This window comes from Hyperoodon ampullatus (genome assembly GCF_949752795.1).
Source record: "Hyperoodon ampullatus genome assembly, chromosome: 5".
NCBI lineage: Eukaryota > Metazoa > Chordata > Mammalia > Artiodactyla > Ziphiidae > Hyperoodon > Hyperoodon ampullatus.
Window position 1 is genome coordinate 32,414,036 of NC_136918.1, and position 22,674 is coordinate 32,436,709.

At 37.0% G+C, this 22,674-nt stretch overlaps 1 protein-coding gene across 3 annotated transcripts in view; it reads right to left on the reverse strand.

Moving 5' to 3' along the window:
• Positions 1–57: 57 nt before the first annotated feature.
• Positions 58–22,674, reverse strand: part of CCDC14 (coiled-coil domain containing 14) — a gene marked incomplete at its 3' end in the record, with an annotated part of 45,472 nt that continues 22,855 nt past the window's right edge. For all 3 annotated transcript variants that reach the window (XM_079705337.1, XM_079705336.1, XM_079705335.1), the window contains 4 exons: positions 9,772–9,854; positions 7,126–7,344; positions 6,919–7,051; positions 58–988 (listed from right to left, as the gene is read on the reverse strand). In XM_079705337.1, coding sequence (XP_079561463.1) covers positions 58–988; positions 6,919–7,051; positions 7,126–7,344; positions 9,772–9,854 — 1,366 coding nt within the window. The remainder of the gene's footprint in view (positions 989–6,918; positions 7,052–7,125; positions 7,345–9,771; positions 9,855–22,674) is intronic.

A 22,674-nucleotide genomic window follows, 5' to 3' on the forward strand; every position in this document is an offset into this window, starting at 1 on the left:
AAAATATACATTCAATGTAGCCAAGTTCTATTCTTAAAAACAACTTTTCTTCTGAGTTTACTTCTCCAGAAGACCAGTCCTCAAGGACTTCTGGAGTCTAGCAATGTTGGCATCCAGTGCTGCAAGGCCATTTCGGAAGTCTTGTTCATCACGAGAAGTGAACGTAGAAAAAGAAGAAGTGCTCCAGTCAGAGGTTAAATCAGAATTTAAAAAGCTACCATCAGAGACTGCACTACTTTTCACTTGAATGCTGCTGTTCTGACAAGTGGAGGGGCCATGACACGCAGCCAATTCCTCTGGCTCCTCAGCGGCAGGAGGGATCTTGCAAATGGTTTCCTTTATTTTCTTGAGGAGTTGCTTGTCCTCCATATCAGCTGTTCTGGAAAGGTTCTCAGGTGCAACTCCTCCCTCTTTGGAAGCGGAACAAACTCCAGGTGTACACAATTTATTTTCTTTTTCAGCAACAAGTCCACTGACCATCTGCGGTGGAGCAACACTGATCTGTGGCTGGGGGGATAATCTCTTAGATAGTGGTGATTTCTTTTTAGAAGTGCTTCTAGCAAACGGAATGTAAATTGTCTTATCCAAATTACACTCATCTTCTATTAAAGTTGTAATTTCACTCTCCTCATCAGAATCCTGTTTTGAAAGGGCAGAAATGATTCCAGGGGCTGATGCTTCCACCATGTTCCTAGCATTAGTATGTTGAGGGCCTTTAGAGGGCAGAACATTTTCATAGGGTCTATCTGGCACTGTGTTTTCCTCATTGTTAATTGTAGAAAGTGGCTCTGAACGTGTAATAATAGTGTGAACTGGTTCTAACTTATTTAGATAGCTCATTATGGAAGTGTGAGCAGGGATTGGGTCATGGTGAGGTTGTTTTTCATAAATGTTCAGAAGTGATTTCGTAAGATTATTCCCAGGCTTGCAGCGAGCAGTGTCCATACTAAGATCTGAGAGAAGCTTTGCCATACTGGTCTGTAAAGTTCTGTTAAGAAGAATTTAGTACACTAATTATTTCTTTGTACCCATTTCTTTCATTTATTTAAATATACCTCATCTTTAAAAGAAAGTATTTGAGGCAAGCACCTGGTTCTTAATACAGGAAAAAGCAACTAAAAGCACAAAATCACAGAATATGCTCTGGAAAGAGTAAATTAAAATAAGATGATAAAAGATCTTGGTCTGCATCAAATCGATTATTATTATATCTAAAAATAGAGGCTCAGAAAAATTTCTCTCTTAAGGTACAGAGATGCTTTATTTTTGAGCAACATTGCGAAATGGTAAATATATTACTCATTTGTTAGTGGATTCTGTTAGTAATTAAATTACTTTCCATTCAAAATATATATGCAAAGGACGCTGGAATAATGCTGGGTAAAAAAAAAAGGATAGAGATAATTATCTAGTATAATTAGGTAGCAACAGCTAGGCTCCAGGAAAAGTGTGATATAAGGAAAACCACACAGGGTTTGAAGTCAGACAGAAATGGAATCATATCTTCACACTATCGCTAGCTGTGATCTTGGGCAAGTCACTCAACCTTCCTGAATCTCAAGTTCTTCAATTGCAAAATGAAGGTAACTACTTCAGAATTAGAGTGAACATTAAATAAGATAAAATAATAAAACATAAGGGTAAAGTGCCTAGCACAGTTTCAGGCTAAGTGGGTTTTTATTTCGTGGCAGCTTTTATTAGTAGTCCTATTAAAACCATTTTATACCAAGGCTTTAGTCTATTTGAATTGAATCATAATACACTCTTAAATACAGATAAGAAAAAGAAACACACCAATTTTAAAAAAAGATACAAAGAACATCAACAGGTAATTTTAAAAGACTACAATTAGCCAATAAGCATGTTTTAAAAGTTCAACTCTTATCAGAGAAATTCAGAATTTTTAAATGTGATATTTTTTGGCCTATCAAGCTAACATAGGAAAATAAGAATATCCATTGTTAGAGAAGCTTGGAGAAGCAGGTATTACTAGTGGGAGTGTACACTCTCTGAGCAGACCAGCAATATATCAGAAGCCTTAAAGATTTGTATATCCCACACCTTTTGACCCACCAAGTTGCACTTTTAGAACTTTATCCTACTGATATTCACTAAGAGGCTGTACCCAGAGATATATTTACAAAGATGTAATTTATAATAGAAAATAAATGGGGTTAATATCCTCAAATACTGTGGACTGATTTAGGTAAACTATGGTCTTACTGCATCACAGCCATCTATAGCCATGTTGTAAAGAATATTTATTGATAAGAAAATGTTCATTATACCAGGTTAAATTTAAAAGATCAGACCATAAGCAACACAATAACAATATTATTTTTGGTAAAAACAGTTACACACATCCAAATAAAATACTAAAAGGAACCTTTATACAAAACCATTAGCAGTGATTATATCTTTGGATATAGAATGAGTGATTCTTTTCCTACAAAAGGAAAAAAATAGTTTTTTTCCAACCTGACTTTCACTGTCATCTTAAATATGCTATGTTTTGAGTTCCGATTACCATTCAAATGGCAATGGCTCCAGCCACTTTTTCCTCATACCTCTTTCAAGAAGCTAATGAGCTACTATTAAAATTAAAAAATATGCTATAGAAATGTATATTTAAAGAAATGCTGTAATGAACAATGATCCACTAGTTAATTCAACAAGACTGCACACTGTGCTTTTTATTTATTTTTAGTAAAGAAATCCTTATGTTGAAGTTCCTTTCCAGACCTAAAAATGTTATCTCTGCTGTGCACAAAATCTGCAATACAGAAAGGAAGGAAGGGACAATGTAATAAGAGTTTAATCTCTGGAAACTAATAGCAATCACTAAGCTTCTCATGTGTAAACAAAATGTGACTCACCATTGTCTTTGAAATTAAATCTCTGTAAGTAAAGTAAAAACATGCCAAAATTTAAGAGGAAGCAATACAAGCACCTAGATAGCTACAAAGTAGTTATATTTCTGTTTCTATTATATGAGACTCAGCTAAACACACTGATTTTTAATGCTTGGAAAACTGGCACATTTTCATAATAAGAAATGTAAAGTTCTTTCTTGGCTATTTATAAAAATATACTAATTTAAATAACTATCAGCACTTGTAAGAGTGCTCTCAGAAGCTATTAGAAGAATACTTACTACTTATTTACTGAAAAATACATTAATTTTCCTCACATTTTAATGGTTTTATAACATGTATTCTAGTAAAATATTTAAAAAGTGATAAAGATGTATTTCAAAACTATTGAAGGGGGCTTCCCTGGTGGCGCAGTGGTTGAGAGTCCGCCTGCCGATGCAGGGGACACGGGTTCGTGCCCCGGTCCGGGAAGATCCCACATGCCGCGGAGTGGCTGGGCCTGTGAGCCATGGCTGTGGAGCCTGTGTGTCCGGAGCCTGAGCTCCGCAACAGGAGAGGCCACAACAGTCAGAGGCCTGCGTACCGCAAAAAACAACAACAACAACAACAACAACAAAAACTACTGAAGGTTGAAGAAAGAAATGGTTTAGGAAATCTGTTTAGAACTTGTATGTGAAACTTCTAGTTCCATTATCCCTCCCCAGTAGTCTGAGAAAGGCATTACAAAATTTTGTGAAATCTCTGAGACTATTTAACACACACACAAAAATATATACCTATCTGAGGTGTATGGCTATAGGGAAAAGACATGGGATAGATGAACATGAAGATTTATCTGTATTGTCAGATGTCATTGCTTTACTCTCTAATGTCGAAAGTAAAATTTAAATGGTCACAGTTAGCCCAGCTATAGCACTGGAGATGTTCCTAATTAATTGAATTACATAGGGTACCACCAAACATATCATAAATCACCAGTGTGGGTGAATTTTGACAACTGAGCTCCAAGAGCATTTTTTTGTTGTTTTGCTCTTTAATTTAAAAGGCAAAACAAAAATTGCCATCAGTGGGTATATATACTTAGCATTTTGAAGCTAGTACTGAATCTTCAGAAAATGCAGTGGTAGAACTATAAGACACTGTGCTAAGCCTGCCTACTATGTTTCTATAATCATTCAGAGTCTAGTTAGTCTGACTAACAGGTGAAATAGTAGTCATGAGGCAGGATTTATGCTCAGCATAAAAAGAAAAGATCCTTAACAACAATGGAAAAAAACTGACAGGAAAGTTCTTGAGAGTCTTAAGAAAAGGAGAACAAAATGTCTATATCTAACATTTTAGATACAGTCTTTTCTAAAAGCAGATAATATATAGAATTAATGACCTTTCTCAGTTTCTATGTTAGGGTAAATGTTAAGAAAAGGCTCCAATTGGCAAACGAATCCATTTTAGTTCCTAATAAACACTGGAAAAGGCACACTGTGTGTTATTTGGGAAAAAGGCAGAAGAATCTCTTAATAATGGGTCATCTCTCAGAAAGAAGCTGTCCTTTGCAAAACAGGAAGCAAGGCTAAAGAGGGAATCTGAAGTCTTGGCTGAAGTCCAGCTCACATCCCAACTAGGTGTGAAAGTCAGGTATGTGCCTTCATTTCTTTGGGCTTCCATTTATGCTAATTTCTAGAATAACTGTACTATTACTCTGAAAACCATTCTTACATTTTTGTATCAATTTTCTTCACAAATGTACCACACATGTTTATCCTTAAAAAAAGATGTTATTTCCCTTCATACATCATCAAAGAACTAGAATAGCTTTTTGCTTAACGATGTGGATATTTAGCAACTAAAATGATTAAATATTTTTGTGTGTGTTTCACATTCATATATTTGGACCACAGAATACAATAAATGTTTGTTGAATGAATGAATAAGCAAATGAACCCATCCATTTATCCATCCATCTCCCTGGGGAAAAAATGCTAAGGTTTACGTAGACTAGATTAGGCACGGAGTCATCACCAGGAATAAACTGTTTTAGTTAAGACCATGCCATGTATGACGGTGAAAGAAAACCTGGCTAGGAATTATGAGATGTGAGTTCTAGTCCCAGCTCCGTTATTAACTCTCTATTAATATTTAACTTACATGGCCCCAGTTTCCCCAGCCATGAAAATGCAGATATTTAAATCTTCCCTCCATAGATGAGGGCAAATGAAATAATAAAGAGAGGACTTTGAAAAAAATCCAAGGGCTTTATAAATAAAAGATAACATCAGCTTCTAATGTCATGCCCATAAAGGAGCTGGGTTTAGTAGTATGAAAAAGAAATTGAGGGAAGAAAACTCCCAGGAAGCTAGATCTTCTGCTTGGGGCCGACAACCATGCCCCTTAGAATGAGGAGATGCTGCCAGTGACACCTAAGCAACCACTCATGGAACTTGACCATGTTACCTTGTTGTCCTCTTTTTCTTTTCCAAACTGACTATATACCATATATACTTTAATACATATGTTAAAAAAATGTATTAAAAAAGTTATTTTTTAACTTAAAAGAAGTTTACTGATATATAATTTATAAACTATAAAATATGGCATTTTAAAGTGCACAACGTAGTGGGTTTTTTGTATATTCATAGAGTTGTACAACCATAACCTCTACCTAGTTTCAGAACCCTCATAAGAAACTCTGTGCCCATTAGCAGTCACTGCCCATTCTTCCCCTCTTCTCTCAGCCCTTGGCAACTACTAATCTACCTTTTGTTTCCATGGGTTTGCCTATTCTGGACATTTCTTAGAAATAAAATCATATAATATGTGGCTTATTGTGATTGGCTTCTTTTACCATAAATATTTTAAAATAACAGAATTTTTACCCCAAATTACTCCTCAGAAAAAAGAAGACGCTTTTCTTTGGAGACCTTATAAAGACTTTCATAAGAAGGGACACATTCTCCTAATTACTTCACTTTGAACAAGAGTGGTATAAACCAATTTTTAGAAACTCTGACTAGAACCTAATTAATTATAATACTACATGGATACAAGAAGTATATTTTGTTTTTTTCACTGTTCAATAAAAGTTTGAGTGAAATTATTCTGTGAAAGATGAATGAGGAAAAAAAGCGATATTTCTATATTAACAATAGCTTTTATAAAGCCACTTCGAATACGTTTACAAAACAAAATATTATATATATTATTATTTATATATATATTTCATCTATTTCCCTAAAAGTTTATAGTTCAAAATTTGGAAAAAAAGTTTGTAATTCAAAATGGGTCTTCTCAGTTGAAGTATGAAGAAGATTGTTTTATATTCAGGATTGTTTTATGTTTAGAACTATGAATTTCCAGGATCATTCAAAGGCATGGTCAGATATGATGACATTCAGGCCTAAAATAACTGACTTCTCTAGGATTTTAAAAATTTGTTGAAAATCTAATTCTTGTGAACTGTCTCAAGAGAAAACTGAACTTTATAAGTGCATATCATTTAAAAATTGAGTGAGGTGGTTTTATTTATGTAAGACATGTTAAGGAATAAAGGGATCTTAGAAGTTGCTGCCAACTCCCTCATTTTACTGATGAAATGAATGAAGCTCAAACAGGCTAAATGACTTACCCAAGATCTTATGAATGAGGGCTTACTGTGCTAAGTGCTTTTCATGAATGATTTTAGTCCTCCTATCAACCCTAATCATGTCCCCACTTTACAGGTAAGGTTTAGAAAGGTTAACTATCTTGCTCAGAGTCATACAGCTAATACATGGTAGAGCTAGGATTCCACTCAGGTTTCTCTGGCTTCAGAGAGCTCTTAACCATTTTGCCAAATAAGTCTTTAGCTCCTCATCAGAGGCCTTTTCACATGGTTTAAAAAAGCAGTTAGCCATGTTTGGAATTTATCTTAACTGGAACAGAAGAAAACATCATTAGAAATTAGCAAAAACATTGAGAAAAGGGTAGGGGTCAGAAAGCAGGTCCAAAATTATTTTGAAGTTTATAAATACATCTAAAAGGTATGTTATTCAAATGATGTCAATATTACCTGGTTAATTCTCTTAGTCGAGTCACCTCAGCATCACGCTGACGTAATGTTATTCCCAAAATCTTATTTTCCTTTTCTGCAGCTTCTAACTTAAACCGGGAGCTTTTCACATTGACTAAAGCTTCCTCCAATTCTAAAACAACAAAAAAGTTTTAGTTTCCCTATTACTTTTTAAAAAGTGACCATAACTGTAGTTCAAACACATACCAATTTTCATTCTTCTTGTCTCAATGTCAAATTGCTGTTTATTTTCAAGTAAAGTTTGATCTTTCTCTTTAAATATACCAGCGAATTTTTTGTTTTCATCTTTCTGACTTTCAATCACTTTTAAAAGCTCTTCATTTTTACTCTGTAGTAATTCTTGGCTCTTTAGTGACTCCTGTAATTGATTTTGCAGTGACTTGTTCGATGATTGAAGAGAAAACACTGTAAGACAAAACAGATCAAATAATTATTACCTCAATTTAAAAACTACAAACCTGGAAAAGCTCTGTTTTTTTTTAAAAGAAAAGGCTTGGAATTTATTGATTTTGCTTAACAATTATATGCTTGAGCAGTTCTATGTAAATACTAAAGGTATTTAAAAAAACTGATTGGCAGAAGTCATATCTTTCTTCTCCAATTGATATTTCAGGCATAATTTTTTTTACCTTTTTTTAACAAAAAAATAATATATATACAAAGCAAAAAAAACTCATTTACCTTTTTTAACAAAAAAGTAATATATATACAAAGTAAAAAAACTTCAAACACCATGAAATAACAATGATACCAAATGATTCTCAATGAAAAGTCTCCCTTCCCACCCCACTTCTGCTCTCCCCCAAGAAGCAAGCAATATTAACTTTGATATCCTTCTGGAAAATACTTTTGCATAGAACATATATTTAAGTATAAATGAATCATAATACACCCATAGTTTCTAACCTTCCCTTTCCCCCCTCCATAAGATTGTTATGTATCAGCACACAGATCTATCACATTCTTTCTAATGGCTATAAAATGGAACCTTTCATTTAACAGTTGCAGCCTTGAGTGAAGTGGAATCTGGGCATACAGTGGTGAACAAGAGAGACATGGTTCCTGCTCTCATGGAGCTGATAGCAAACAAGTAATTATGAATAGTAATACATGCTCTCAAGGTAACAAGAAGGGAAATGGTAGAGAATAAAAAGAGATAGGCTGCTTAGAATGGCAACCACTGATCTCCTCACTTTCCATCTTGGCCTCCTCTCTCCCACCCATCCCCATGGTTTATTCATAATGGAACCAGAGTGATCTTTTCCAAAATTACTCTGAAGTTGAATGCGTTTATGAAGTGCATGTTCTGTTGGGTGCTCATATTTTTAAAATTTCTTTGTAAGAGATATTTTTATATATTAGGAAAATCAAGCCTTTGTCATCTCATACAAAAAAAATTTCCCCATTTTGTTGATGCTTTTTGAATGTATTTATAATTTTGTTGTACATAAAATGAAAAAGATTTCTGGGACATGCTTTATCAATCTTTCCTTTGTAGCATGTGAGCTTTTGTTGGGCTTAGGAAAAGTTCCTAAGAATACAAAAAAAGTTCTTATCTTCTCCTCTAGTACTATTAGTTTTTTTTTTCTTTTCTTTTCTTTTACTTTAAGCTCTATGATCCATAAGGACAACTTGGCAATATCTGTCAAAACTGCAACAGTATATACCCTTTGACTCAGAAATTCTATGGCTATAATCTACAAAAACAGTCACACATGTGCACAAAGACATATGTACAAGGATTTTCGTTGCAGGATTATTTGTTCTGGGAAAATGGGGAAAGTACCTAGATATCTATCGGCAGAGGACTTTAAATACATTATGACAGAACTACATAAACAGAATATCTACACAGTTCTTAAACAGAAAGAAACATATTTATGTATTTTGATAGAGAAAAATGTCCACTACATATTAAGTGAATAAATACAAGCTGCAGGAGTATATAGAGTGTAATCTCATTTTCACAAAAGAAGTACATATGTAGTTCTATTAGTGCCCATCTGTTAGTAGATACGCAGTATTTATGAAATAAATCAATTATATATGAACAGGAGATATGTGAAAGGAAATACAGTCTTTTTTAAAAAAAAAATAGAGGTATTCGGACTTCCCTGGTGGAGCAGTGGGTATGAATCCGCCTGCCAATGCAGGGGACACGGGTTCGAGCCCTGGTCTGGGAAGGTCCCACATGCCGCGGAGCAACTAAGCCCGCGAGCCACAACTACTGAGCCCTCATGCCACAACTACTGAAGCCTGCACTCCTAGAGCCCATGCTCTGAAACAAGAGAAGCCACCACAATGAGAAGCCTGCGCACCACAACGAAGAGTAGCCTCTGCTTGCCACAACTAGAGAAAGCCTGTGAGCAGCAACGAAGACCCAATGCAGCCAAATATAAATTAATTAATTAATTTGAAAAAATAGGGGTATTATCGGGAAGTCACAGCACGAATCTTTTATTTTTGTGTTTCTGCACTATTTTAAATTTTAATGAGTATTATTCTTACTTTTTTAATGTTGATTCTTAACAGAAAGTCCACTTAATACAAAGTAATTAAGAAAGTTCAGGGCTTCCCTGGTGGCGCAGTGGTTGGGAGTCCGCCTGCCGATGCAGGGGACACGGGTTCGTGCCCTGGTCTGGGAAGATCCCACATGCCGCGGAGCGGCTAGGCCCGTGAGCCATGGCCGCTGAGCCTGCACTCCGCAACCGGAGAGGCCACAACAGTGAGAGGCCCGTGTACCGCAAAAAAAAAAAAAGAAAGTTCAATTCTTTATCAACATCTCCAGAGCCACAAAGAATTTACCATCAGTTCTTAAGTTATTTTACCTACATTCAAGGTTGCATTCCAGAGAACCAGATGACTTTTGAGTTTCTTCTCGTTCTCTAAGTTGCTGGTTCAAAATTCTCAATTGCCTAAATGAAATAATGAAGAAACATGAATGCAAGAATCCCAAGCTCATTTAACAGTATACATTTGACAGCCTATTAAAATAGACAACACAAATAGTTGCTAGAACAGCAGAACTCCATCTTATCCCCCAAACATAAGACAAAAACCAAATAAACAAAGCAACAAAACCACACTACTGCTATTATTAGAAGGCCTGAGATAATTTTTAAAAGATTGTCTGGGATAGCATAAAACCACCCCTCACTAGAAAAAGGTTAATTTATTTTTCCCCTTCCCTTTTTTGTTCTCTTTTCAGTGATTTCGTTGTTTGTTTCTATTTCTTTCATTTCTATCTCCTCTTGCTATTTTCTTCTACTGTCGTCCTTCCCAGGAAGTATTTTCATTACGGTAGTAATTATCTACATTTTTTTTTTTTTTTTTGTGGTATGCGGGCCTCCCACTGTTGTGGCCTCTCCCATTGCGGAGCACAGGCTCTGGACGCGCAGGCTCAGCGGTCATGGCTCACGGGCCCAGCCGCTCTGCAGCATGTGGGATCCTCCCGGACTGGGGCACGAACCCATGTCCCCTGCATCGGCAGGTGGACTCTCAACCACTGCGCCACCAGGGAAGCCCAATTATCTACTTTTTAAAAGATCTGTCATAACTATGAACCAGAATACCTACGGGGACCGACTGCTATCAGACATCTATCTGCTTGGCTTGTCATGCACTGTAAAAATTGGAAAACACAAATTTATGCTTCTACTAATTTACTGGATGTAAAAGTTAATGGCTTTAAGTAAAGAGAATGCTAATAAGCAGCAACACTTTCCCACAATGAACTTCACAACATGTAGCTGCTTCACAAATAGGAACATACAAAAGGAAGTGTTTACTTCTAAGAAGTTAATACTTTAAAAAAAGGTATCTCTGGTATCTTTCCAGAATTACTTACCTGGAAATAATCAACACTAAAGTATTATTGTTACGAAATCTAAAATTATAGATCCTACCTCACATCATTTGTATGTATCAATTCAGAATGGATTAAAGAGCTAAACATAAAATATAAAAATGAACAAAACTTAACTATACAAGTTTTAGGTGGAAATCTACATGATCTTCAAAAGTGGGAAGGGCATTCCTAAGCAAGACTCAAAATCCAGCAAACACCAAGGAAAAAAACGATAGATTTAACTACATCAAAATATAACAGACAAAGGGTCTGTAACATTTAAGAACTCCTAAAGATCAGGAAGAAGGGCAATAAAATGTGACAAACGATAAGAATGGGCAATTCACATAAGAAATAGAAATGGCCAATAAGCATACGAAAAATGCTCAGCCTCACTAATACGAAGAAATGCAAATTTAAAACGAGATATTTTATGGCCACAGGATTGACAAAAATGAAAGGAAATAACACTTTTTGTTGGTGACGGTATAGGGAAAGGGATTATCTCAATTGGTGGGAGTCTACTGGTGTAACCATTTTGGATGTCAATTTGGCATTATCCAACAAATGTAAAATGTTCACAATCTGTGACAAAATAATTCCAGCTCTAAGTTATCTAGCCTCAGAAGTAGTTCTATATGTGCAAAATCATCTATAATCTTGTAGATATATATAAGGATGTTCTCAATAGCAATATTTAATAGAAGTTGGAAACAAAATACTACATAAATTATGATATATCCATACTACGAAATACTAATACACAGGTATTTAAAAAAAGAGACTGGCTTCCCTGGTGGCGCCGTGGTTAAGAATCCACCTGCCAATGTAGGGGACACGGGTTTGAGCCCTGGTCCGGGAAGATCCCACATGCTGCGGAGCAACTAAGCCCGTGCACCACAACTACTGAGCCTGTGCTCTAGAGCCTGCAAGCCACAACTACTGAGCCCGCATGCCACAACTACGGAAGCCCGCACACCTAGAGCCTGTACTCCGCAACAAGAGAAGCCACGGCAATGAGAAGCCTGCATACCGCAACGAAGAGTAGCCCCCGCTTGCCGCAACTAGAGAAAGCCTACACACAGCAACGAAGACCCAACGCAGCCAAAAATAAAAATAAATAAATAAATTTATTAAAAATAAATAAATAAAGAGACTGTCATGGAAAGATTTCCAAGAGACATTATATAGTGAAAAAGACAAGCTACAGAACAATAGTATAACATGATCTCATTTTTGTTTTAATAAAATTCAGCTTTTCTAAAAGGTTTCTCCTTTACAACAAAGAGGGCAGATTTAGAAAAGGCAGCATAGACTGGTAACCCATAACTCCAACTGGAATGCCGCTTCTGATATTTTCCAGAAAAACAGCAGGTCCTTGTACACACCAAGTGTGTGACAGAAGCTTTGCTTGACAATTCTGTATGTCCCTGGTCAGATTCTTCTCTCTTCTCTTTTACAAGTTCATGGGCCTGAGCTGAGAAGCATAATAAAACTACTCCCATATTTAGGAAAACATTCCCTCCAACCTAACTGTACCACTAGCTACTCTCTTCCCTCTCATTCCCAGTTTTTGGGGCCAGACCTATAAAAAAAATGATTGTTCTATAAAAATGATACATGATAATAAATAAAAGTCTTTTAAAAATGGATGTTACACATGCTATTTAAAAGTATTATGTATTATATTTAAGTTTACTTTCCATAATGGAAAAGAATATGAAAAAGAATGTATATACATAACTGAATCACTTTGCTGTGCAGCAGCAACTGACACAACATTGTAAATCAACTATACCTCAGTAAAATAAAATTTTAAAAATTATTCCTAAACAGGCTAAAATAAAGGAAAGAGGATATGAAAAACACTGATTTTGGAATTTTTACTGTCAAGATTACTAACAGTCTATTCTGAGCCCATAATTCCAGTTGTTTTAGTTCTATGTATAGATTCAATGTTCATCTCTAATCTACTCCTTTACCTGAACTTACCTCTTGGTTGACTAGACTCTGCCATTCAAGAATCTTTGTTTCTAAAGGAGGCCAAGGGTGCTATATTTCCTAAGTTTTCCCACACTTTAGAATATGACTATTACCTTTACACTAAAAGGATCACTGGACCACATATTTTCTTTTCCCTTAGAACTTTGTAAATGATGTTCTATAATCTTCTGACAATTAATATTGCTGTGAAAAGGTTGAGGCCAATTTGATATTTTTCTCCTTATGAGTTGCTTTGTCTTTTGAGTGTCTGTAAAAGCTAAATTTTTTTTGTCCTCAAGGTGTAGTAACTTCACCAGCATGTCTTGGTATTGATCGTTTTGCATAGTTTTCCTGAGAACTTCTATAACCTATTGATCTGCTGACACAGATCTTTAGATTAGTAAGTTTCCCTTTATTTATCTATCTTTTAATATTGTCTTTAATCTATTCGTTCTCTTCTCTTTTGCAGGAACACTATGCCAATTTTGCATCTCTTGTTTCTCTTCCATGTATATCATGTTCTTAATAATAATTTTTAGATCTTTTTCTATTTTTTTGTATGATTTCTTGAAGCGTATCCACCACACATTCAGTCATTTAACAAGTACTTATTAGAGTGACTGCTAGGCACAATTCTCGGCACTAGAAATACAGCAGCAAACAAAAAAGACAAAAATTCAGCCTTCTCAAATTCATTGAGACAAAAAAGAGCATAGAGGTTATCAGGGGCTGGGGGGAAGGGAGAAGCGGAGTTACTTTTAGTGGGCACAGGATTTATGCTGGGGATGAAAAAGTTTTAGGTACAAACAGTGGTCATGGGTACACAGTATTGTGAATGCATTTAATGCAACGTACACTTACAAGTAGTGAAAAAATAAATATTATGTCATATATTTTACCACAACAAAATTAAATTAATAAAAAATATTTAAGGGGTTTGTAAAGAGAAATAAGATAAGGCTTACAGGAGACAGTGAACTATGAATTTAGTAGCAACTGAAAGAGAAATATTTGGGGGGGAAAGCAAAACACAAAAACCAACAAAACAACAACAAAATTCAGCCTTCATATTACTTAGCTTCTTTTTTTTTTCCTTTATTTTTTTGGCTGCATTAGGTCTTAGTTGCAGCACATGGGGTCTTCATTGAGGCGTGCAGATCTTTCGTTGCAGTATGTGGGGTCTTTGTTGTGGCGTGTGGGCTTCTCTCTAGTTGTGGCACGCAGGTTTTCTCTCTAGTTGGGGCGTGGAGGTTTTCTCTCTAGTTGTGGCGTGCAGGTTCCAGGGAGTTTGGACTCTGTAGATTGCGGCATGCGGGCTCTCTTGTTGAGATGTGCGAGCTCAGTAGCTGTGGCACAGGGGCTTAGCTGCCCCACAGTGTGTGGGATCTTAGTTCCCCTACTGGATCGAACCCGCGTCCCCTGCACTGGAAGGCGGATTCGTTACCACTGAGCCACCAGGAAAGTCCCCTGTTTAGGTTCTAATGGAATACAATATCCCTGACTTGATGTTTGTTTGGTGTTAATTTATTTGTTTCTAACAGGGCTTTCATTTCTGTAATTTTTAGCTTTCTTATTTTTCCAAGGTCACCTAATCCACTTTTCTTCTTCTCTGTCTTTTCTTCTTTAAGCACTCTCTCTTTTCAATCTCTGTCTTCCTGCTTCTAAGAGAGACTCTATTATATTTAATTTCCTTGAAACTATAGAATACTGTTTCAAGTTTTCCTGGGTTTTCCTTGGGTGATCTGTCTTGTCATGTTTATTCTTGACCTACCTTTGTCCCTTTTGTCAATTTGCTTATTTTGAATGTTATACAAACGTCTCTCCCCTTCCGTAAATTCTTTCTTCCCATAGCTTTTGTGGTATCACTCTCTCCCAGTTTTCCTGATCCTTCTCTACTTGTTCCTTCTTGGGTTTCTTTCACAGGCTCCTCTTCCTGTGTTCTTTCCTTAAAGAGCTGTTGTTCCCCAGCAATTGCCCTTTGGCTTTGTTCACACTCTATACCTTCTTGGGGAATTTACCACTTACACGCTGATAACAAATCACTTGCTTTTAATTATTATTGTCTCCAGTGTCTACACAGTGCCAGACCTGTAGTAAATGCTCAATAAAAATGTGGTCAGTGAATAACTCCCAAGTCTGTTTCTATCCTGGATCATACCACACATGTCTCCAGATGGTCTAAATGATACATCCAGCATATCTAATTCTTAATTCACTGGCTCTCCCATTACATTTTCTAACTCAAAAATAAAGTGACAGATTGGTTCAAGACGGCAGAGTAGAACGATGTGCTCTCACTCCCTCTTGCGAGAGCACTGGATTCACAAATAACTGCTGAACAATCATCGACAGGAAGACACTGGAACTCACCAAAAAAGATACCCCACATCCAAAGACAAAGGAGAAGCCACAATAACACGGTAGGAGGGGTGCAATCACAATAAAATCAAATCCCATAACTGCTGGGTGGGTGACTTACAAACTGGAGAACACTTATACCACAGAAGTCCACCCACTGGAGTGAAGGTTCTGAGCCCCATGTCAGGATTCCCAACATCAGGATCCAGCAATGGGAGGAGGAACTCCTAGAGAATCAGACTTTGAAGGCTAGTGGGATTTCATTGCAGGACTTTGACAGGACTGGGGGAAACAGAGACTCCACTATTGGAGGGCATACAGAAAGTAGTGTGCGCATCAGGACCCAGGAGAAGGAGCAGTGACCCCAGAGGAGACTGAACCAGACCTACCTGCTACTGTTGGAGGGTCTCCTGAAGAGGCGGTGGGTGGCTGTGTCTCACCATGAGGACAAGGACACTGGCAGCAGAAGTTCTGGGAAGCACTCCTTGGCGTGAGCCCTCCCAGAGTCCGCCATTAGCCCCACCAAAGAGCCCGGGTAGGATCCAGTGTTGGGTCGCCTCAGGCCAAAAAACCAACAGAGAGGGGACCCAGCCCCACCCATCAGCAGACAAGCGGATTAAAGTTTTACTGAGCTCTGCCTACCAGAGCAACAACGAACTACCCACCACCAGTCCCTCCCATCAGGAAACTTACACAAGCCTTTCAGTTACCCTCATCCACCAGAGGGCAGACAGCAGAAGCAAGAAGAACTACAGTTCTGCAGCCTGTGGAACAAAAACCACATTCATAGAAAGATAGACAAGATGAAAAGACAGAGGGTTATGTACCAGATGAAGGAACAAGATAAAACCCCAGAAAAACAACTAAATGAAGTGGAGATAGGCAACCTTAATGAAAAAGAATTCAGAATAATTATAGCGAAGATGATCCAGGACCTCGGAAAAAGAATGGAGGCAAAGGTAGAGAAGATACAAAAAATGTTTAACAAAGACCTAGAAGAATTAAAGAACAAACAAACAGAGATGAGCAATACAATAACTGAAATGAAAACTACACTAGAAGGAATCAATAGCAGAATAACTGAGGCAGAAGAACGGATAAGTGACCTGGAAGACAGAATGGTGGAATTCACTGCCACAGAAGAGAATAAAGAAAAAAGAATGAAAATGAAGACGACCTAAGAGACCTCTGGCACATTAAACACAACAACATTCACATCATAGGGGTCCCAAAAGGAGAAGAGAGAGAGAAAGGACCCGAGAAAATATTTGAAGGGATTATAGTTGAAAACTTCCCTAACATGGGAAAGGAAATAGCCACCCAAGTCCAGGAAGCACAGAGAGTGCCATACAGGATAAACCCAAGGAGAAACAGGCCAAGACACATAGTAATCAAACTGACAAAAATTAAAGACAAAGAAAAATTACTGAAAACAACAAGGGAAAACCGACAAATAACATACAATGGAACTCTCGTAAGGTTAACAGCTGATTTCTCAGCAGAAACTCTACAAGACAGAAGGGAGTGGCACGACATATTTAAAGTGATGAAAGAGAAGAACCTACAACCAAGATTACTGTACTGGGCAAGGATCTCATTCAGATTCGATGGAGAAATAAAAAGCTTTACAGACAAGCAAAAGCTAAGAGAATTCAGCACCACCAAACCAGCTCTACAATAAATGTTAAGGGAACTTCTCTCAGTTCACACAAGAGAAGAAAAGGACCTACAAAAACAAACCCAAAACAATTAAGAAAATGGTAACAGGAACATAAATATTGATAATTACCTTAAACCTGAATGGATAAAATGCTACAACCAAAAGACACAGACTCACTGAATGGATATAAAAACAAGACCCATCTATATGATGTCTACATGAGACCCACTTCAGACCAAGGGACACATACAGACTGAAAGTGACAGGATGGAAAAAATATTCCATGCAAATGGAAATCAAAAGAAAGCTAGAGTAGCAATACTCATATCAGATAAAATAGACTTTAAAATAAAGAATGTTACAAGAGACAAGGAAGGACACTACGTAATGATCAAGGGATCAATCCAAGAAGAAGATATAACAATTATAAATATATATGCACCCAACATAGGAGCACCTCAATATATAAGGCAACTGCTAACAGCTATAAAAAAGGAAATCAACAGTAACACAATAATATTAGGGGACTTTAACACCTCACTTACACCAAGGGACAGATCATCCAAACAGAAAATTAATAAGGAAACACAAGCTTTAAATGACACGAAAGACCAGATAGATTTAATTGATATTTATAGGACATTCCATCCAAAAACAGCAGATTACACTTTCTTCTCAAGTGCGCACGGAACATTCTCCAGGATAAATCAAATCTTGGGTAACAAATCAAGCCTCAGTAAATTTAAGAAAACTGAAATCATATCAAGCCTCTTTTCTGACCACAACGCTATGAGATTAGAAATCAATTACAGAGGGAAAAAACGTAAAAAACACAAACACATGGAGGCTAAACAATACATCACGAAATAACCAAGAGATCACTGAAGAAATCAGAGGAAATCAAAAAATACCTAGAGACAACTGACAATGAAAACACGACGAGCCAAAACCTATGCGATGTAGCAAAAGCAGTTCCAAGAGGGAGGTTTATAGCAATACAATACTACCACAAGAAACAACAAACATCTCAAATAAACAATCTAACCTTACACCTAAAGAAACTAGAGAGAAAATGGAACACTCTTGCACTGCTGGTGGGAATGTGAATTGGTACAGCCACTATGGAGAACAGTATGGAGGTTCCTTAAAAAACTAAAAATAGAACTACCATATGACCCAGCAATCCCACTACTAGGCATATACCCTGAGAAAACCATAATTCAAAAAGAGACATGTACCAAAATGTTCATTGCAGCTCTATTCACAATAGCCCGGAGCTGGAAACAACCTAAGTGTCCATCATCGGATGAATGGATAAAGAAGATGTGGCACATATATACAATGGAATATTACTCAGCCATAAAAAGAAACGAAACTGAGCTATTTGTAATGAGGTGGATAGACCTAGAGTCTGTCATACAGAGTGAAGTAAGTCAGAAAGAGAAAGACAAATACCGTATGCTAACACATATATATGGAATTTAAAAAAAAAAAAAAAATGTCATGAAGAACCTAGGGGTAAAACGGGAATAAAGACACAGACCTACTAGAGAATGGACTTGAGGATATGGGGAAGGGGAAGGGTAAGCTGTGACAAAGGGAAAGAGAGGCATGGACATATATACACTACCAAACGTAAGGTAGATAGATAGTGGGAAGCAGCCGCAGAGCACAGGGAGATCAGCTCGGTGCTTTGTGACCGCCTGGAGGGTTGGGATGGGGAGGGTGGGAGGGAGGGAGATGCATGAGGGAGGGGATGTGGGAACAGATGTATATGTATGACTGATTCACTTTGTTATAAAGCAGAAATTAATTAAAAAAAAAAAGTTACTAAAAAAAAAAAAAAAGAAACTAGAGAAAGAAGAACAAAGCCCAAAGTTAGTAGAAGGAAAGACATCATAAAGATCAGAGCAGAAATAAATGAAATACAAACAAAGAATACAATAGCAAAGATCAATAAAACTAAAAGCTGGTTCTTTGAGAAGATAAACAAAACTGATAAACCACTAGCCAGATTCATCAAGAAAACAAGGGAGAGGACTCAAATCAATAAAATTAGGAATGAAAAAGGAGAAGTTACAACAGACACCACAGAAATACAAAGCATGCTAAGAGACTACTACAAGCAACTCTATGGCAATAAAAAAGGCAACCTGGAAGAAATGGACAAATTCTTAGAAAGGTATAACCTTCCAAGACTGAACCAGAAAGAAACAGAAAATATGAACAGACCAATCACAAGCAATGAAATTGAAACTGTGATTAAAAATCTTCCAACAAACAAAAGTCCAGGACCAGATGGCTTCACAGGTGAATTCTATCAAACATTTAGAGGAGAGCTAACACCCATCCTTCACAAACTCTTCCAAAAAACTGCAGAGGAAGGAACACTCCCAAACTCATTCTATGAGGCCACCATCACCCTGATACCAAAACCAGACACAGATACTACAAAAAAAGAAAATTACAGACCAATATCACTGATGAATATAGATGCAAAAATCCTCAACAAACTACTAGCAAATAGAATCCAACAGCACATTAATTAAAAGGATCATACACCATGATCAAGTGGGATTTATCCCAGTGATGCAAGGATTCTTCAATATACACAAATCAATCAATGTGATACACCATATTAACAAATTGAAGAATAAAAACCATATGATCATCTCAACAGATGCAGAAAAAGCTTTTGACAAAATTCAACACCCATTTATGATAAAAACTCTCCAGAAAGTGGGCATAGAGGGAACCTACCTCAACATAATAAAGGCCATACAGGACAAACCCACAGCAGACATCATTCTCAATGGTGAAAAACTGAAACCATTTCCTCTAAGATCAGGAACAAGACAAGGATGTCCACTCTCATCACTATCATTCAACATAGCTTTGGAAGTCCTAGTCATGGCAATTAGAGAAGAAAAAGAAATAAAGGAATACAAACTGGAAAAGAAGAAGTCAAACTGTCACTGTTTGCAGATGACATGATACTGTACATAGAGAATCCTAAAGATGCCACCAGAAAACTACTATAGCTGATCAATGAATTTGGTAAAGTTGCAGGATACAAAATTGATGCACAGAAATCTCTTGCATTCCTATACACTAACAACGAAAGATCAGAAAGAGAAATTAAGGAAACAATCCCATTCACCATTGCAACAAAAAGAATAAAATACCTAGGAATAAACCTACCTAAGGTGGTAAAAGACCTATAGTCAGAAAACTGTAAGACACTGATGAAAGAAATCAAAGATGACATAGATGAAGATATATACTATGTTCTTGGATTGGAAGAATCAATATTGTGAAAATGACTATACTACCCAAGGCAATCTACAGATTCAATGCAATCCCTATCAAATTACCTGTGGCATTTTTTACAGAACTAGAACAAAAAATCTTAAAATTTGTATGTAGACACAGAAGACCCCAAATAGCAAAAGCAGTCTTGAGGGAAAAAAAGGGAGCTGGAGCACTCGGACTCCCTGACTTCAGACTACACTACAAAGCTACAATAATCAAGATAATATAGTACTGGCACCAAAACAGAAATATAGAACAATGGAATAGGATAGAAAGCCCAGAGATAAACCCACGCCCCTATGGTCAACTACTCTATGAGAAAGGAGGCAAGGATATACAATGGAGAAAAGACAGTCTCTTCAATAAGTGATGCTGGGAAAACTGGACAGCTACATGTAAAAGAATGAAATTAGAACACTCCCTAACACCATACACAAAAATAAACTCAAAATGGATTAGACACCTAAATGTAATACCGGATACTATAAAATTCTCAGAGAAAAACATAGGAAGAACACTCTTTGACATAAATCACAGCAAGATCTTTTTTGATCCACCTCCTAGAGTAATGGAAATAAAAACAAAAATAAACAAATGGGACCTAATGAAACTTAAAAGCTTTTGCAAAGCAAAGGAAACTACAAACAAGATGAAAAGACAACCCTCAGAATGGGAGAAAATATTTGCAAACGAATCAATGGACAAAGTATTAATCTCCAAACTATATAAACAGCTCATGCAGCTCAATATTAAAGAAACAAACAACCCAATCCAAAAATGGGCAGAAGACCTTAATAGACATTTCTCCAAAGAAGACATACAGATGGCCAAGAAGCACATGAAAAGCTGCTCAACATCACTAATTATTAGAGAAATGCGAATCAAAACTACAATGAGGTATCACTTCAGACCCGTTAGAATGGGCATCATCAGAAAATCTACAAACAAATGCTAGAGAGGGTGTGGAGAAAAGGGAACCCTCTTGCACTGTTGGCGGGAATGTAAATTGATACAGCCACTATGGAGAATGGTATGGAGTTTCCTTAAAAAACTAAAAATAGGGCTTTCCTGGTGGCGCAGTGGTTGAGAGTCTGCCTGCTGATGCAGGGGACACGGGTTCGTGCCCCGGTACGGGAAGATCCCACATGCTGCGGAGCAGCTAGGCCTGTAAGCCATGGCTGCTGAGTCTGCGCATCCAGAGCCTGTGCTCCGCAATGGGAGAGGCCACAACAGTGAGAGGCCCGTGTACCGCAAAAACAAACAAACAAAACAAACAAACAAACAAAGTAAAAACAGAATTACCATATGACCCAGCAATCCCACTACTGGGCATATACCCAGAGAAAACCAGAAATCAAACAGAGACATACACCCCAATGTTCCTTGCAGCACTATTTACAATAGCCAGGACATGGAAGCAACCTAAATGCCTATTGACGGACAAATGGATAAAGAAGATGTGGTACATATATACAATGGAATATTACTCAGCCATAAAAAGGAACGAAATTGGGTCATGTGTAGAGACATGGATGGATCTAGAGATAGTCATACAGAGTGAAGTAAGTCAGAAAGAGAAAAACAAATATCGTATATTAACACATATATGTGGAACCTAGAAAAATGCTACAGATGAACTGGTTTGCAAGGCAGAAAAAGAGACACAGATGTAGAGCACAAACGTATGGACACCAAGGGGGGAAAGTGGCAGGGGGTGGTGGTGGTGGTGTGATGAATTGGGAGATTGGAATTGACATATATACACTAATATGTATAAAGTAGATAACTAATAAGAACCTGCTGTATAAAAAAATAAATAAAATAAAATTCAAAAATTCAAAAACTAAATAAAAAGCTAAAAAATAAAGTGAAATAAAAGCAAACAATCTATTCTTCCTCCAGTAACTTCCATCTGGAAGAATTATGTTACCATATGTCAAATTATCAGGCCAAAAGACTGAAGGCCACACTCCAGCTCCTCCCATTGATATCCACTTCAGCTTTTGTTCTGTGTGGGTACACAACAGTCTCATATTTGAGTCTAATATCAGGAAATGGTCATGAATTCTAAGTTGCCCCTTGAATATTAGAGTCCCTCTCTAGCTGAACTGGAACCCCCACAGCCCTCATCCAGGAAAGTTTGTAACATGCCAGGCCTTTTGGTGGTCACAGTGAATAGGGCACTACAGACATTTTATGGGTAGGGATCAGGAAGGCTAAATGTTGAGCACTGTGTCAGGAGTCTCACATAAAAACTGCCCGGACCCAAATGCCAAAGAAATAATGCACCTAGCTATTTTTTTTTAAGCCACAAGATGGCAATAAACACCAAGAAAGTCATGAAAGATTAGTTTTCTGGCCATAAAGGAATAGGAAGTTTCAAAATGCCCAAAAAAGAAAGAAAAAAAATTTTTTGATTGAAAAAGTTGAAAAACACTTTTGAATAAGCTTATGCATTCCAACTTTCATTTGTAATGGAGATTATGGATGTTTCTTTCCAAATAAAGATTACCAAAGACGCAAAAAAATTCCTATACTTGTGCTGGAAATCTCATTCTGCTAAAAAGAGTATCTG